The sequence below is a fragment of the Melanotaenia boesemani genome, chromosome 21 (genome assembly GCF_017639745.1).
Source record: "Melanotaenia boesemani isolate fMelBoe1 chromosome 21, fMelBoe1.pri, whole genome shotgun sequence".
Lineage (NCBI taxonomy): Eukaryota > Metazoa > Chordata > Actinopteri > Atheriniformes > Melanotaeniidae > Melanotaenia > Melanotaenia boesemani.
Window position 1 is genome coordinate 24691920 of NC_055702.1, and position 18652 is coordinate 24710571.

The window sequence follows — 18652 nt, forward strand, 5'->3', positions numbered from 1 at the left end:
TGAGTGTTTATTTATCTGTTGCAAAGAATGCACAAATAAGCAGACAATGCTTTTTTTTTTTTTTTAATTCCAGACTGATATGCTTCACGGAGGCATGTGGTCATCCCAGAATCCGGTGCTTGTGTAGAGAATGAATCCTTTCTGGCTGTCAAAGTTATTTATTTAAATGTTTCTGTTATGTTGTGTGTTATGTTCAGACTGCCCTGGCTGCACTGTAAAAAAAAGTTAGGATGGATATTCAGGTCTACTCATGTCTTTGAGCTGAAACGACTCCTGTTAAGCTGAAAATATCTCTGAATATTCGTCTCAGTTTTGTTCAAGTCTGTATGTAATATTTCAAATATCAATTTGGGTACACTTTGCTTACATATGCTCTAAACCTGAACTACCCCAATAGTTTGAAGTACACTTTTGAGGTAGTTTAAAAGGTGTTGATGAACCTGTAGCCATCGATCAGCAGGGTTCAAGCCCTAAGAACAGCTTGTTAGCTGATATGATTGGTTGTGGCTTTGAAACAGCCTGTGATGATGTGGCAGTATTCTTAATTAATAAGATGATTTTCACGGGTATTTGAATTCTTTGATATGCATTTCCTGTGATGCACAGTGGTGATTAGCGCTGCTGCGCTGTTCCTGGTTCAAGTCTCAGCCTTTCTGTGTGGAGTTTGCATGTTGTATGTGTGAGCATGATGGTTGTCTGTCTGTATTGGCTCTGTGATGGCGAACTGTCCAGGTTGTACCATGCCTCTCGCTGCTGGGATAGACTCCAGCCCTCTGCAACCCTGAAAAGGAATAAACAGGTATATAAAATAAAAGGATGAAATACAGACTTCCCAACTCAAGTATGAGTAGATTGAAAACTTAGGGTGCAATCACACCAGGATAGTCTGCCAGACTCAGTATGACTGAAGACTTAGTTCAGGTAGGGGATTACAACAATTTTCTGGTCCAAGTTTGCGTTCACACTCCAACAAACTGGACCTTTTAAATAACATATTCCACTGCTCACCACAGGTGGTGCTGAATCAAGAATTACTGAAGGAGATTAGACACACAACGAAGAAAATACTGGCTCACCTGTCGGTTAATGCAGGAAAACTTCTATCGTCTCATGCGCATGTATGTTTTGGTTGTGTTTACCCACAGTGTCCTATGTTGAACCCACAATCACCTTTGCTTTATGGTCTGCTTATATTTGGTTCACTTGAAGCAGACCAAAACCCGCATTTGTAGGCGAACCAGAATCGGTTTCTTTGATCTAAATCAGTTCGTTTGCACGTTCACAGCTCCCCAGACGAAGCTAACTTTCTCAACAAACGGGCTAGGATTGTAATCAGAAGCGCTGGTGTGAATGCGCCTTTTAAAAAGTAAGGAAACCAGTTGCAAAGCATGTTTGAGTAAACTTAACAAAAAATGTGGTTGTGTTAACCTTTATTAAAAGTGTAAATCAAAATTTCAACTTCACATGAGTTGTTTCAGCTCAGACATGAGTAAACCTGAAAATCTGTCCTACCTTTGTTAAATTTAACATTCTTCTTTGAGTCACCCTCTTAATTTAGGCCCACACAACACCAGAACCCCTTAGCTGAGTTTACCAAAAAAAAAAAAAAAATGGCTTGGTAGCTGGTTGCCTTACTTTTTTTTGTATTTTTTTACAGCGTGCAGGGGCCTTGTATTAAGTGGTAACTGATCTGCTCAGGGTGGATTCCTTCAGTGCTCTTCACTCAGCAGTTCTTGTTGCAGCACCATGCCAAGCCCACATTCAGAGCCATTTTCAGCTTTTTAGGAATGTGGATCTATGGCTGGCATAGACCTCAGATGCTTTGTGGGTGTAAGAGTGAGATTGAATGGGAAGGGGGATGTCTGAGTACAATTAGCCCGGAACAAAGCTGTGGTTGTTCGGACTCCCTCGTTGAAGAATGGCAAGGAACTTAGGATGAAAGGGTGGAAATGTTAGAAAATCTGTCTTCCTTCACAGTATGTCTGCAACCGTTGGTTGTGCCAAACTAATCATAAATCAGCAATGGTGTAGTGTGGGAGAAAAGACATGCAGAGGTGAAATGGGTGGTCCGAAATCTGAGAAACAGGGTTACATGTTTCAGTTTATACCAGTGATCAGAAAATTCACCACACAATGTTAACTTTTCCAGCCTCAAATTAGCCCACAGGAATTGTCAACAGTCTCCAGCTCTACATGGATAAATTAATCAGTCTGAGCTTGCTTTTCTGTCTGTACAGTTCCTTTACCCAATCCTGCCCGGCCTCCTGGAATGCAACCCATTCAGGGAGAGTCCTGACCCGCGGGCATCAGGTGACCCCGCTCGGCTCCTGGGAGGGGGAGAAGTCCAGATCCCTGGGGAGATCCAGCAGGTTGTGGAGGTTCTGAACGAGAGCTGGACACTGCTCTCAGACTGTCAGGTCCACCCGGAGATTTCCTCTCAGCTCATCGGCTATCTCTTTTACTTCATCAATGCATCACTCTTCAACTCGCTGATGGAGAGAGGTACCAGCATCACAGCCAACATGACACTCACAGTGGCCAATAGGAGTGTGATGTATGTCAGGGGTGCCCAAGTCCGATACTCAAGAGCTATTATCCTGCAACTTTTAGATGCATTCCCTCTCCAACACTCCGAAATTAAACAGCTAAATTCCCTCACGTACATGTCATTAAACTCTGCAGAGGCCTGGCAACGAACCATTCAGGTGTGTTAGAGAAGGATGCATCTAAAAGTTGCAGGATAGTAGCTCTCAAGTAGCTCTGGACTTAGGCACCCTTGATGCATGTGGGCATCAGAAATGTTGTTTGACGAACAATAAGTAAACATGTGGTCACTGCACTGTTTGATCAGCTGTAGGATGATAAAAGGTTAGCCATCAAAGCTAGGATACCTAGCCTTCCAGCCCTGAGCACAAACTCAGTTACCCTGCTCTGATTTTTCAACTAACAGCAATAATTAGGACATAAACCCTGCACATATAGTCAGCTGAAAACGAATTTACACGTCATATCAGTACAAGGATTTTACACATCAGCTTCAGATAAATACAAACAACTCATCATATTACTCCCTGTCATTGTTCTTTAAACAAAAACAGCAGCAGAAAGTGAAAAGTCCACCCTGACTGCTTCTGTAGGACTTAAGTTGGTCAGTACCAGCCAGGTGCTGCTGATCACAACCACTGATTAACTGATCATCATCAGTGTGAGCTCCTCTATAAAGCAGGGATCTTGTTGGTCTGCAGCATTCAGCTGTGTGTTAACATGATTGCAAGGAGGAAAGACATCAGAAATTACCTTTGAAAAGCAACTGTTGCTCCCCACCAATCTGGGAAGGGTTAGAAAGTAATTTCCAAATCATACAGAGAGACAGATTATTCACAAATGGAAAACATTAAAACAGCTATGTCCCAGCTACTTCACCCTCAAATCAGACCACGCAGTTCTCCGAACCCAAGAGCCACATCTCTGCCTCTCCAGGCCTCAGTCAGCACGTTAAATGTTAAAGTTCAAGACATTTCATTTAGAACAAAACTAAACAAGTATGGCTGGTTTGAAAAGGTTGCAGGGGGAATCCTCATCTCACTAAAAAGACCATGCTTAGCAAAGCTGAATCTAAACAAGCCACAAGACTTCTGGAACAATGTCCTTAGAACAAACCAGACTAAAATGGAGATGTTTGGTGGAAATGCAGCATTGTTTTTTACAGAAAACCAAACTCATATCAGCGTAAACACCTCACACCAACTGTCAATCACGCTGGTGGAGGAGGATGATTTGAGCTCCTTGCAGCCACTGAGTGGAGCCTGAACTCCTCTGTGTACCAAAGTATTCTAAAGTCAAATATGAGATCATCTGTCCAGCAGCTAAAACTTGGCTGCAACTGGATCATGTAACAGGACAATGATCCCAGACCCAGCAGCAGATCTACGACAGAATGACCGAAAAAGAAAAGATTCAACATGATTATGCAGAGTATAGAATAATGGAGAGAACACACTTTTTCTGCATTAGTTATGCATTATGTATGAGTTTGTTACCTAAGTTATGACTGTTATTTGTCATATATTGTTAATCTCAGATTTACCTTCTTTTAACAGCTGATAAGGACCTGATTTTTATTTATCTTCTTATTATGTCCTGATACAAGAAATCTGAATAGAAAGAGGAGAGCTATTCTTTCTCATGGCTTTTCAAACCCCCTCTATACAGTATGTAGCTTTCTTCTGCAGTCCATTAAAGCCTGTGTCAGGGTAGGATTGCTGTAGCAGCTTTTTTTAGCTGTCATTCATCTCAGCCCAGCTTATTAAAAATTAGTTCACCAACCAAATATCCTGACCAGAGACCAATCGGATCACTAGAGTCATGATTCCTTATGAAGGGTCTTGTTACAGAATGAAGATGTTAATGGGAAAAGTAACACAGGATGATTGATTTTTGTAGGTCAGGGGAATATTTTTTGCTTAATCAGCCTTCAGTTTAACTCTGGGCTTAAACTCAGAGCACCACATGGCTTTCATTATAGGGAGGTTCAGGTCCCCCACTCCATAAAGCCCTGTATCTTAGAGGCCTGCAGAACCAGCCCACATTTCTCCTCTGTAATGTTTCTAAGTGTAATAAAACCATAGAGGATGATGAACGTCTAACATCCTCTCCTGATGTGCACACAGGCTCGGAGCCCGGTTTCTACCAGTGGTCCAGAGGTGTGCGAACCAGGGCCAATCTGGACGTCCTCCTGGACTGGGCCCATGCAGCTGGACTGGGAGAACTGGCCTTGGAGCACACACACACTCTCTCGTCAGCCATCAATCTGCTGGCTACGCCTAGAAAAAATTTACTGCAGGTGAAAGAGGAACAAAAAAGTGACACATCCCACATCCTGTAGAGTTGTCCAACTAGAAATCATTTATGAACACATAAAAAGGCAGTATGAGAAGCCTGATGGTTAAAAACTGATCCCTGGAAGAGTTATGCTAAGAGTTTCCTTCTGAAATACAATCTAGTAGATGAAAACATCAGCCTACCTTCTCTCATTCTTACAAGACTACAAGAGCTAATGGTCATCTAAAGTCATCACCCAGTTCAAAAGCCTAAAGTAAAGGTGGTGTGGGGTTTCCATGCTCCCTGTATATCAAGCTGCTTTCGCTGACACATAATCAGTGATTTAACTGAAGTAGCTGCTTCTCCTCCTCCTAAAATGTTGCACCCACTGTCTTTCACACCTGATTCAAGATGTATCCGAGTATTTTGTGAAGTAGAATGTACTTACTGAAAAAAAAGGAACACTGAGCAATCATAAAAGTTTTCCTCTGAGGAAAAGATGCTGATAAATGGTTGATCCAGTCTCCTAAAAACAGTTTCTGAAAGTATTTCCATTACCGTTTCAGAGGAGGAACTTTCACATGGGTCAGTGAAGCAAATCATACATGTGAAGTTAATGCTACTATATGATGGATAACAATCTAAGTTCCCAAAGTACAAACAACTAGTCCAACTATCATTTTATGGACATTGATTTCCACTATTCTGCTTCTCTTTTCAATACATACCAGGTGTGTTGTCATACAGTACTAGAAGGTTGTCTGGTTGATAGATAACATAACTCATAATTTGTTCTAGTGGAGGACTTAATTTCAGATTTATGAGACAAAAATGGGCAGGTGAAGAACTAAAGGACCATTTTAATGACAAACCAAAAGAACAAACCAAAGACACTAAAAACTCCAAAGCAAATCCAGTAAATGATCCAATCGCCTCGATCTGTCTTTGTCATAAACTGGGACAGGGAATAGTTAACAGGGCTTTCTGTGGATCTTGGTCAGGAGGAAACAAACCATGTCAGTAATTCTGAGATGTATTTGGGAACATTTAGGTCTTTAAAAATGAACGGGAAGATTTTAAAACCAATGCAACCAAACCAAACTAACCAAAATCTAACTAGAAGCCAGTGAAGGGAAGCTAGCACATGGCTGATGTGCTGGTGATCTTTTTTGTTCGCTTTAAATGAGAGGCAGTCCTGGCTGACAGCAGATATATGGTCAATACAAACAACAACCAAAACAAAGGTTTTCATGTTTCCTGCTCGTCCACTGTTTTCTAACGTATTCCTACAAGTGGACAAGAGGCAGGACAAGTGGCCTGATACTGATACTGGCAGCCATGCATCCTCACTGCCAACCTGATGCCAGCAAAGTCAAAGCCAGATGTTTACATAGAAATAAAAAAAAAAGATCCGGTTTAACAGATATGCTTGTTATTGTCTTCATGAATGTTAAGTCACATTTTTAGACATTATTATGTGTGTGTTCAGACATCTTGGGTGTCCTTACGCTCTGACTACCCTGCCTTGAGTCCGGCCCAGCTGAACCACCTTCTGAGTTTATACAGTCCAGCCTCACCCTGCACACATATCTGGACTCCATCAGCACAGGATCGAGCAGCAGCACAGAAAACTGGTCAGAGCCAACAAACTGCACGTTTTTAAAAGGCAGGGTCTATCTCTTCTCTCTTTAAATGAAATGTTGTGCTTTCCTCTCCTCAGCAGATATCCTGGAGAGTTTTGACACCCACCATCCACTGGTGCTTCCTGATGAAGGTTACCAGCTTCAGCTGAGGAAAGCAGTGATGGGCTCAGCTCTGAGGGAACAGCTGCACAAGCTCAAGGAGTTAATTACTCGGTTAAATGTAACAGCTGAGCACGAGGTACAAACATTTATTTTTTATTTTTTTATCCCTTTTGGTTTTCCCATGATATTTGAAAGCATTATAACCGTTTTAAGTAATACCAAAAAAAAGAAAATAAAAGTTGGACAATGAGAAATGTTTCAAAGTATCTAGGACTTTTCAGACAACACAGCATTACCACTTCACTTTGACATCCATTATTTTAACTGAGTATATCATTCAGTAACAGAGAATCCTTCCAGCTAGGTCTGAAGCTCATTTATTAGAATTTTTATGAAGATGTTGGGGCAGTCTAGCACTGAGCACTCACTCTGACTTTCCAGATAAGTGCAACAGGACTGGCAGCGTTACAATAAAATAATTTAAAAAAAGGTCCAGGAGGTGGCAACCTTGTCTCACTGATGAACTAAGCTTACAGAAATTTTTCCTGGATGTAACAGCAACAAAACCGTCTATAACCCAGCAAGAGGAGCCATCGAGTGTGTAGAGTGGCGTTACTTCAAGCTAAATCCTACACTAACATCCACATGTCACTAATTTTATAGTCTTACTGCTGTTGTGATCTTTAGCATGTGTTAGCATCTTTACATATATGAGCTGTGTTGAGATTCCTGGAAAAAGAGCCCCTTATTTTTTCCAGGAATCTCAACACAGTGATGAGACAAACTTGTGTCAGAATGATGATTTAAATAAATGGTTTATAAGCAAAAGGACTGAATCAGAGACTGTCTGCCTGGTTCTTCCTCTAACAGGTCTAAGCAGCACACAGACAGAAGGCAATGAACTCTCTGTTCCCCTCCAGGCAAAGATCACCAAGCAGCTTTCTAACAGCTATTAGCAGCTAACTGATGAGATTTGATAGTTTATCTACCAGATTGGAGTTGTTTGTCCTAAATAGAGACCAGACAAGAAGTGGACTTTGGTATAAGATATGGGTGCACTAGGGGAATATCCATATTATTGACCATTTTAGGGGGAAAAAAAAAAAAAATAATAACAACAAACAAACAATAACAAACATTGACATGAAGTTGATCAGCAATGTGAATGCATATTGAACCCAGCTATCAGGTAACTGTATTCATATGAGAGATTCATGCCCTGAACTGGACGTAGACATAACGTTTTATAAACGGTCACTAAGAACTGTAAAACTGTGTGAAAGTGGACAACATGCAGTAACACCAGCATGTGGACGTTCATGTGCACTTTAGAACTTGCACTTTAATATCTTTAATGTCTCGTTGTGGTACGTTTCTGGCCAACAAAATTACTTTTTTGTGTGACATTTTCTCTAACTATTGTGTCTGTAATGTTATTGTTCTATTGTAATGTGCTGTTTTGTGTGGATGGCACTGGCCTGCCAAGGGACTGGAGATGGAAATGAACTCTTGCTATAATCTGGCATATATGTTCATTAATACGCAAAGTTATATAAATTTTAAATGTACAAAATATTTGTAAAAATGTTCTTTCTAATAAATAAAAAAAAATAAAATAAAAAACAATACAATTTAGAGATCAACTGAACGGTAACCCAACCGATCTGAGCACCTCTTCCTGTTAATCACCATATGCTGTCAGAGTTATGCTAACGTTACTAACTAAAACTTTTTAAAAAACAAAATAGGACAAAAAACATGTGAACTTATTTCTGTTTTGTACTCCTTTAGGGAGGAAATTAAGTGACTTAAATGACCCAGCAAAATCTCTCTGCATGCACCAAACGCTTACAAATAAACTTTAAATCTCTTTACGATAAGTTAAGCTAAGCTAAGCTAAGCTAAGCTGTTAGCTGTACCTTTATATTTATAGTGTAAACATGAGAATATCAGTCTTCTTATCTCACCTCAAGCAAGAAAAAGAATAACTGCTTTTACCAAATATATAAAAGTATTTTAGTAGGATAGTTTTTCAGTGAACAGTATTTATTAACAATATATTGTAAACTCTCCTCCAGGGTGCTGCTGTCCAGAAGGAAAATACTCAAACAAGGACAGCCGTCCTTCCAACATTTCACACACCATCACATGACTTGATCGTCTCTCAGGCTACCATCCAAAACGGCTCTTCTCCTTCCACTACCTCCTTCGGTTTACCTCCATCACCCTCCTCGCCTATCTCTTCTCCCAAACAGGAGACGTTTATCAGTTGTGGTGTAAACATTTTGTCCCAAAAGCTAATAACTCTAGAGCTTGAGACCAGAGCGACAGAGTCCAGTGACTTAAAAAGGTCACGTCTAGACCCTACATGTCTCCTCACTCCACCTAACACCCCACACATGATCAATCCCAGTGATCTGAAGTCTGATGGTGAGATGACTCCCCAGTCCTCTGCTTCAGATCCAAACAGTGAAGGTGTAGTAACACATTTTCATCCTTTATCCTTTCTTGCATGTCTTTTTTTCTTTAATAATAATTAAATAAATATAAGGCTGAACATGTCTTTAATTTCCTCCATAGGTGGATTAGTGTTTGAATGTCTCACTGCACTAAAAACTGACCGCTTGAGATCAGACTGCCACAATATGGAAAGACTTGGGGAACTACAAGAGGAAGAGGAGGAGCAGGATATGGAAGAGGAGACCGATTACAAAAATGAAGAGGTTTTTAGCTTGGAGCTGGAGCGAGGTGACAGAGGACTTGGTCTTGCTCTGGTGGACACAAGGGTGAGTGAACAGGAGCCAAAGCTAAACGTTGTAGTTAAAGGTATAAAATCATGTCTTTTAGAACATCTTAGCCTTCTAGGTATTCATTTTCACATCACACAATTATGTTTTATACCCATATATATTATATTAGGTACACTTGTTCAACACAAATAGCTAATCAGCCAACCACATGGCACCAACTCAATGCTCACAGGCTGAGATTTAGGTCCATGTTGTTATGCAGCTGCTGTGCTCATAAAGTGATGGGTATGGTCAGGCCTACGTTTTCTGCCTCCTGTCTGAAATAACATACTCAAAATAAATGAAGTTGAAGAATGAACAGCGTCAGGGACTGTATGTATAATCCTGGTCTCAAAAGAAAGCTGAGATGTGTGAGGTTGCTACAGAAATGTCAGAATCAAGATATGTTACTGTGTCAAAGTAAATTCACCTGGAACACAATAGAAAATGTAAATGGTTATCTCCTAAAAAAACACATTACTTTCAGTGAGAACCAGAGGATAGCAGTTTAGTTAATCTAGGAATAAGCAAGTCATGTCTAATGAGGAACTGAGCGAATAAAAATAAGCTATAGGCATTTTGAGGGAGGTGTCTTCTTGCAGATGAATATCTCAGGAAGCCTTCGGTCGATGATGATGATGGTCACCTCTATCACTGGCCAGAGTCAGCAGGATCCAGAGATAGCCCCACATTCACCTTAGAAACACCATGAGGATCCAGAAAGGAGTGAAGCCCAAAATAGTCTATGATAGAAAGAGTAAATACTTCACTATAAAACCTCCTTCATCTCCATGGAAACCAGCAGGACCTTCATAAACAAAGCCAGAGTCATAGAACACATTAGCAGAGATTTTAGAGCTGGAATCAAACTTTTCACCACAAACAGCAAAAGTAAGACATGATTTCTGGTTCTGGCTGAGTTTCTGTCTCACAGTGATGAGACAGACGTCTTTGTAACCAGCAGAGTCTCTGCTTTCATGTGACACCTTATTTGTGTGGTTTTGCTTGAAGTGGAGAAAGCAGAAGCAAACAGCAGAAGCTGTAAAGTGGACAGTGCTGTTCTCATGTTTTTCTTACATTCTCATATAAATGCATTGAACAGGTTTAAATTCCAGTACTTAGTCTTCTAGCTAAGCTTCTCCTCATTTTTGTTAAGATTGCTGCTTCCTGGTGTTTGCAAAGATCTTCTGTACTGCATAAATATCATGCTGTCCCCTGGACTGGGGGTTCTAGTCAAGAAAAGGTTAAACCATGTCACACTGGTACCAAGGGGCTCAAAATGTGCCAAGATTCTACCCCCCACACCATTATACCACCAACAGCCTGAACTATTGATCCAAAGCAGAATGGATCAGTTTTTATGTTTCCACCAGATTCTGAGCTTAGCATCTGAATGTGGAGCTGAAATGGAAACTCATCAGACCAGCAACGTTTCTCCATCTTCTATTGTCCAGTGTTGGTGAGTCTGTGTGAATTGTGGCTTAGGAAAATCCCAGAAGATCAGCAGTTTCTAAAATACAACCATGTCTCGTTCAAAGTCAAATCCCTTCCTTCCAGTTTGAATGCTGACTAGCAAATGTTTCTAATATGCTAAAACCTTGCAAAAATAGTTTCCCATTTTTCCCAGATTGTGGTGGAATTTTGAAGAATAACATAAATTCACACATTCCAGCATTGAGGTTTGCACCAAGTGATCTCTCAAATCAAAAGCACCATAGATGCATGCTACGTCAGACTGATTGGCATCGAGCTGTTACATCTGCTCTGATGTGCATTAGCTTGTTTTATGAAGCTTTTGCAAAGTTGAGGAAGTCTTTTGCTGTTTCCATCCACCTTTCCGATGCACATCTTCAAAATGGACATCAATGAAAATCTACATGAAACCAACAACTGTCACAATGAAGCCACCTTCAAATCTGAACATGGAGCTGGGAGCGTTCCAATCAAGCTTACAAAGTAGCACCAGTAGCATTTGCTCACAGATCAGGCTAGCTAGTATTACCAATACAGGGCTGATAAACATTAGGTTTTTTAGCTAATTTTCCTCCATTAAAACCATTATAGCTGCTAGAATGCATTGTTCTTATTCTGTCAATAGTTTTTTCATTTGGGTGATCTACGGAAGTTTTTCAGACATTTATATCCCATCCAGTAGGTTTACAATCCAGCCTCAAGTTGTGGTGTTTATTCAGATACTCCATATTACTGAAGTTGGACCCCCAACTCTGGTCTGCAAGGCCCATTGCCTTGCATACCTTGATGTTTCCCTGCTTCAACACACCTGACTCAAATTAATGGTTCATTAGCAGACTTGTGCAGAGCTTGTCAGAAATTAATTTTAATTTGCATCAGATGTATTCAGGGAAACATCTAATACCTGTAGGTTAGTGGGCCTTGAAGACCAGACTTGAGGATCACTGCTTTTATGGTAAATCCACAATCAATGATCCATGATAACATGATTATTGATCACATTTTCACCATAAAAAAAGATTACTATCCCTACTATGTTGCTAAGAAACCTCTATTTTGACCTGGAAATGATGATGAAGCCACTTCCTGTCAAACAAAGAGCTTGAATTGACGGTAATGTCCAATCAGGAGCAGCCAAAAATCAACCAGTGAGCAGAAAGTTCTATGTGAGCCTGAAAAGAAGAAAAATAATGCTCTTCTATGGCTGGAAAAAAGAAGATGTTATTAATGCATGATGGCACCAAAAAGCAGCTGAGTTGGAGTTTGTTTTGTGAGGATAGCAGGTAAATAGTAGCAGAAATAACTGAAAATGAGGGAAAACGTGTAAATATGTAAAACTTTGTGTGTTTGTTTCAATGCCAATATTTTTTCTCCTGAAAGCCAAGACTTGAGAGAACGATGTGCAGATGAGAAAAGGCTTGGTCACTGTTGATCTGTGTGTTATTGCTACAAAGTTCTGTTGGTAATAAATTCTGTTTACTTGTTCTGGTCGGCCTTTATGCTGCTATATCTATTGATACATTCATTTTACACCATTTTAGCCTCATAATCTGAAGCTGAGGCTGTCCTGAAAACATCACGGCTGCATGCTGACTGGGATTTAACAGGGTTCAGCATCTACATGCAGTTTTACATTTAAAAAAACAAAACACAGCAGAAATTTACTTGGCGTTTTAAGGTTTCAAACAAATACGGATTAGTCCAAATTAAAAGTGTGTTTCATATTAGTCAATACATAAGAAAAGGAAAAGAAATTCCACTCCACTGACTTATCTGGAATGCTTATTTTTGGCTTCGATTAGACTAACATGGCAACGGCCAAACTGGGAACTTACAAGCCAGTGAGTGATGTGATGATTACTGTTTTCTGTTATTTTTAGTCTGTGTGTTTGACTGGGTTATCATCACAAACAAGTAAATTTAAAGTTTTTCCAGTGAATACAGATCCATTTGGCAATCATCTGATAAGCTTTTTTTATTTAAATGCATCCAGATAATGACTGATACACAGAAGAGGAGACTCTGACATGAATTCCTGGTGGTGAATGGCTAATAATCCACTGCAAAGATTCTTATTTTACCTCATTTGCTTTTACATCTACGTTCTTTTTATGCTTCATGTTGCAGGACACGTCTTTTAAGGTGAACGGCATCTTCATCCGTGCGGTGGTCCCAGATTCTCCTGCAGCCCAGTGTGAGAAACTGGAGCCGGGAGACAGGATCCTGGCTGTGAATGGAGTCAGTCTGCTGGAAATGGATTGCCAGAGGTGAGAAATCCATAAAACCTCACATTTCAAAATTGCAACTCTATTTGCAGAACATGTCCATCAAGTCTTTGTCTTCATCAGTGGGAGGGAGCTGATCCAGTCATCAGGAAACAGACTGAGGTTACTGGTGGCCAAATCACACTGCATGGCTACAACTATACAGACTGAATGCTGACGCTTCGTTTGCTGAGACTTTTGATGCACCATCAGGACTAAAGTTGACTTTGAGAACTTGTTGGACCCTTAAGTGAAGAATATGGATTTAAGGATGAAAATGCACCATGAATGAGCTGCAGATTTATTAGCTCAATGTACTTTTCCCAGTGAATAAGGCATTCAGATCTCATAAGGAAGACAAGATGCCTCATGCAACCACTGTTCAGTCAAACCCTCATTGAAGACAAGAACCCCTAACGGGACCACTTGAGGAACCACATGAGCTAGAAATCATATGCAAGAGTACCATAAACTGTATCTACAAGAACATTATCAGGCTGCTGCCATTGCAAAATGGATCCACCAGAGATAAAAGGAGGATCCCTACTAGACACAAATCATTTCTCCAACGTCATTTATGGTTTTACTGGTTTTTTGTTTTTGTTTTATCAGCTGGATACTATGATTGGATTGGATGTCTCATGTTGATGCATAAGAACATTCTTTCTGTTACCTATTCCTTTTTCCATTCTTTTTCTTTGTTTTTCTTTTTTGAGGGGAAATGAAACACATTCAAACCATCTGACACTAAATAAGCATTCCAGTATGTTTAACAGTCATTTTAAGAGATAACTTGCTCAGAAGTTTAGAGTTTTGTGTTTTTTTTTTTTTTTTGTCATGATTGCGGATTTATAAATCGGCTTGGCAGCTAGTGCTAATGCTAGCAGTTTTGCTTTCAGTACATTTTTCTAGACATGATAATTTTCTTACTCATGCATTGGAAAATATGTTATGCTTACAACCCAATTCCAAATATGCTGGGAGGTTATTAAAATGTAAATAAAAACAGAACATAATGATTTACAAATCTCATCAACCCATTTTTTTTATTCCCAATAGAGCATAAACAACATATCAGATTTTGAAACTGAGACATTTAACATTTCATGGAAAATATGAGCTCATTTTGAAAACATCTGTGAAAAACTGGGACAGTGGAAGGGTAATTGGCACAAATCAAAAACGACTAGGAGCATTTGACAACTAATTAGGTTCATTGGCCACAGGTCATTAACATGACTGGGTATAAAAGGAGCATTTCAGAGAGGCAGAGTCTCTCAGGTGTAAAGATAACTATCTACATTTATATCATAAGATTCAGAGAGAATCAGGAGGAATCTCCTCAGGCAGTACTGCATTAAAAGCAGACAAGATTCCCTACTGGAAATCACTGCGTGTACTCAGGAAGACTTCCAGAAACCACTGTCTGTTCACCCTGAAATCCACAAATGCAGGTTAAAGCTCTATCATGCAAAGAAGAAGCCGTATGTGAACCAGATCCAGAAACACTGGCATCTTCTCTGGACCAAAGCTCATTTAAAATGTTCTGAGGCAAAGTGGAAAACTGTTCTGTGGTCAGATGGATGAAAATGTTAAATAGTTTGTGGAAAGCATGGACGGCGTGTCCTGCAGACTAAAGAGGAGAGGGAACATCCAGCTTGTTATCAGTGGACAGGTGAAAAGCTGCATCTCTGATGGGATGGGGCTGCATTAGTGCCTATGGCGTGGGCAGCTTCCACATCTGTGAAGCTCCATCAATGCTGAAAAGTACATGGAGGCTTTAGAGCAACATCTGCTCCCATCCAGACAACGTCTCTTTCAGGGAAGACCTTGCAGATTTCAGCAAGACAATGCTGAACCACATCCTGCATCCATCACAGCAGCATGGCTTCACAGGAGAAGAGTCTGGCTGCTGAACTGACCTGCCTGCAGTCCAGACCTATGACAAATACTAAACATCTGGAGTATCATGGAAGCAGAAATCCAGCAACCAAGGTCCAGGACTGTAGAGCAGCTAGAATCCTGGATCAGACCAGAATGGGACAACATTCCTCTCCTAAAACTCCAGCAACTGGTCTCCTCACTTCCCAGATGTTTCCAGACATGTTAGAAGAAGAGGAGATGCTACACCATGCTGAACATCACCCAGTTGGAGAACATGAGGTTTTCAAATCATTGCATTCTGTTTTTATTTACATTTTACACAGTTTTCCAACTTTTTTAAATTGGGCTTGTAATTTTACATTTACAATATGGTTTTTGGTAGCCGATTATGAAAACTTTGCCCAATTTGCTGGCTTAGGTGATAAAATGTAAATTAGTTATTTATCTTTGTAGCTTGGTAATTACTTTTTTATTTGTTTAGTTGTTTTTCTGTGCTATGATAACTGTCACAGATATGCTGTGTCCTAATTCTAAAATGACAAAAAATAGCTGAAAACATAAAGGTAGTGATTTCACTGTTTGACCAGTTAAATTGGTCAAACAATAATGGGTATACCTTACATCTACGTAGTTGTTGTTGGATATATTTTAATATTTAGGTCCTAAATACAATAACAACCTCTTTTGTTCCTGCAACTATTTATCAGCACAGCAATATTGATTCCTGTGCTGATAAATAGATAAATAAATGTGCTGAGTCTCTGCCTCTCACATTATAATTACTCTTTTTGTATACATGACACCAAAATTCAAGGGTTTTAAAGTCATTCAGCATTTAGTGTTTTGGTTTATATCTTTACAGCATTAAAGAACGTGTGTGTGTTCACAGATCAGAGTTAGCTAAATGGCTGCTTTAGGTTGAAATTATTTCTCTTTGAAGGCTGTAACAGACTTGACTAAAGTTGATATGTATTAATAATCCAGTCCGTCTTATCAATATTCATGTTATGATAACATTTTCATTAGGCTATTGTCTTTGAAGACCATGTAGTGTCAAGAAATTAGATCCTGCAGAATGAAAGAGTGAATTTATAACTCGCCAAGTCATTTGGTTTGATATTTCACACCATCCACAGCAGGGCACTCTGCCTTATGTTAACTTCAAACACGGACAAGCCATTTTAAAGAAGTGAAATAGAGGGTGAGAGAGTGGTGAAATAAATAGTGTGAAATAGAAATGACAGTAAGTACTAAACTGGCAGCTCCAGATGGTTATCTCTTTTGGACAAAGAGTAAATTATTGATACCAGTAAAATGACCTGCAACCTGGAACCGGTTGGCTTTTTGATTCTTATATCAGTCTAATAACAGTAATTTGGGGGGAAAGGGGGCCTTGTCTGCGATGCTGAGGTAAATATATGGTAAGGTATATGCATATATATACATATATATGCAAAGTGGTCCAACAAACATTGACTTCCTGTTGTAAAACCCTTGACCGATATGTCTGTTTGCACTGTAACCACGGCCCCATGCAATATCCTGCCTTTTGAAAGGAACATATAGACTAATCCGGCGGCCGTTTTGTGTGTTGCACCACTTTGCGGCATCGCCATTACTGAGGTGGCAAGTCCTAATCATCTAGTATCTGCCGACATGGATTGCAGCATATCTAGATTGCCATTAGTGGTCTACGTTTGTTGATAATGGTGTCTTATCTTAAAATTATTCTGTTTTTTCATATTAGTTAACATCAGTACATCAGTGTAAACTATAATTCTTCTCACAGAAACGGATTTTAATAACTAACAATCTACAATGGAATATAAGACACCAATCTTGTTATATGAAGTTGGTAAATGAATAGTTTCGAACTTTTTCAAAGGCTGTTAATTTTCTATTTTGTCAGATATTTGGCACAGTTTTGTTATAACTAGGTTAGACTGCAGGACAATGTGTAGGTGAAGTTTGTGTTACTGATTGCATGATTTTTATTTTATGTCACAGCTTTGAAATGATAAGAGCAAATAACATTATAATTCACAATATCTCTTAAATTAGACATTAACTCTCAGCAACACCGTGTCATATTCAGCTGGACCACAACATGGACATGTAGAATTTAGTGTCAGAGTGACGACTGTTCTCTAAAATTAACCGTGTTTTGGTTGATGGGAATAAAATCAAGTGTCTCCTCTGCTATGACAGTATGTAATTTCTCCTCTGCTCTGTATGTCCGGAGATCCTCCCAGAGCAGGCAGACAGTGTCAACCACTGCCCTTCTCACTGTCACACAGACAGCAGAAATTTTCATGAAATTCCTTGTTCTTCCCGTTTTTTTGTTGTTTTTTTTTTTTGTTTGTTTGTTTGTTTGTTTTTAATTTTCTACTGCTGTTCAATTAGCCATGAAATACCCAAATCCTTCCAGATGTTCTTGGCATTGTTGTAAAAAATAGTGAGATTCTCATCTGTTCTTCTCGGACATGCACAGAAATGCTACCTCATGGCAGAGGGTCTGCTTCTGGTGCTCATCCGTGATTAGTCTATACGTATGGGCAACATTAAACGACTCATCTGATACACAGCAGAGCTGCAGGGTCAGCTTAGGTAGAAAACAAGGGTTAGATGTAACTGAGGTAAACACACACACAAATTTCCCAGTGAACTCTGCATCCTTCATGCCACTTAGTGGCTCAAACATGATTACATCCATCCACAGTGCAGGTCTTCTGTTGTGTCTGTGGATGGGTGCTGTTTACAATCAATTAACTACGATGTGGATACTAATTCAGAGGATTGTTACCAAGTTATTTTATGTGCATGTGGATTGTTTACAGTAAAGTGTAGCTCAGTGCTTTTTATGGTTGGATTGAAAAAAGACTTTATTACACAGTGATTATGTCAACTTAGAATATAAGTAAATATGATGTTGATACACTTATTTCATGTGGATGCTTTCTGTTCTTACCCATAAAATAATCGAAACCCAGAAAAAGTTATTTAGTTATTATCATATAGACATAATTAATTATCATGTTTGCACAAGTTATCTTTAGCATGCAAATTCTATTCTTGAGCTTTCAAATTATTATCTAGCGTGCACAGGTTATTACCATGTATGTACAAGTTATTTTATGTGCACTAGTTATTATCTTAAACACAAAAATTATTATCTAGAGGCACAAATGATTATTGTGTGCACACAAGTTATCTTGAACTTACAAGTTTTTGCTTTGAGTGCATATAATTATTCAGAACATGCAAATTATCTACAGTGCACATGTTATTATATGCCAGCTCTGTTTTTGCTATTTGTCTGCAAAAAAGCACACAAAAACACCATTTATCACACAAATATTTATCTATTTCATATAGTTTGTCAAATAATTTACATGTGTCACTGCATTTATTTGACATGGATGTTTTCACACAAAGTTTACTTCCTGAAAAGGGAATAATCCGCATGTCCCAACATAATGTATGAGGTATCCCAGTGGAATGTGAGAGGCAGTGGCTGGTTGCCTGCGCAGGTTCACCCTTCGGGTCCCAGCAAACACCAAACTCCCACTACCCCATTCATCGCGCCTTTATGCTCCTCTCTGATGCTGCAGGCAAAGAGTTAAAGAGAAAAACCGGAAGAGACAAAGAATGCAGCTTCCAGCTACAGAATAGTGTC

At 39.5% G+C, this 18652-nt stretch overlaps 1 protein-coding gene across 1 annotated transcript in view; it reads left to right on the forward strand.

Annotated features, from left to right (window-relative positions):
• Nucleotides 1-14088, forward strand: part of si:ch211-176g6.2 (ras-associating and dilute domain-containing protein) — a 30367-nt gene extending 16279 nt beyond the window's left edge. Inside the window, exons 10-17 of the mRNA XM_041973093.1 lie at nucleotides 2238-2502; nucleotides 4671-4843; nucleotides 6311-6455; nucleotides 6545-6702; nucleotides 8645-9041; nucleotides 9147-9352; nucleotides 12956-13095; nucleotides 13177-14088. Of these exons, the coding sequence (XP_041829027.1) occupies nucleotides 2238-2502; nucleotides 4671-4843; nucleotides 6311-6455; nucleotides 6545-6702; nucleotides 8645-9041; nucleotides 9147-9352; nucleotides 12956-13095; nucleotides 13177-13270 (1578 nt within the window). The 3' untranslated portion in view covers nucleotides 13271-14088. The remainder of the gene's footprint in view (nucleotides 1-2237; nucleotides 2503-4670; nucleotides 4844-6310; nucleotides 6456-6544; nucleotides 6703-8644; nucleotides 9042-9146; nucleotides 9353-12955; nucleotides 13096-13176) is intronic.
• Nucleotides 14089-18652: the final 4564 nt, after the last annotated feature.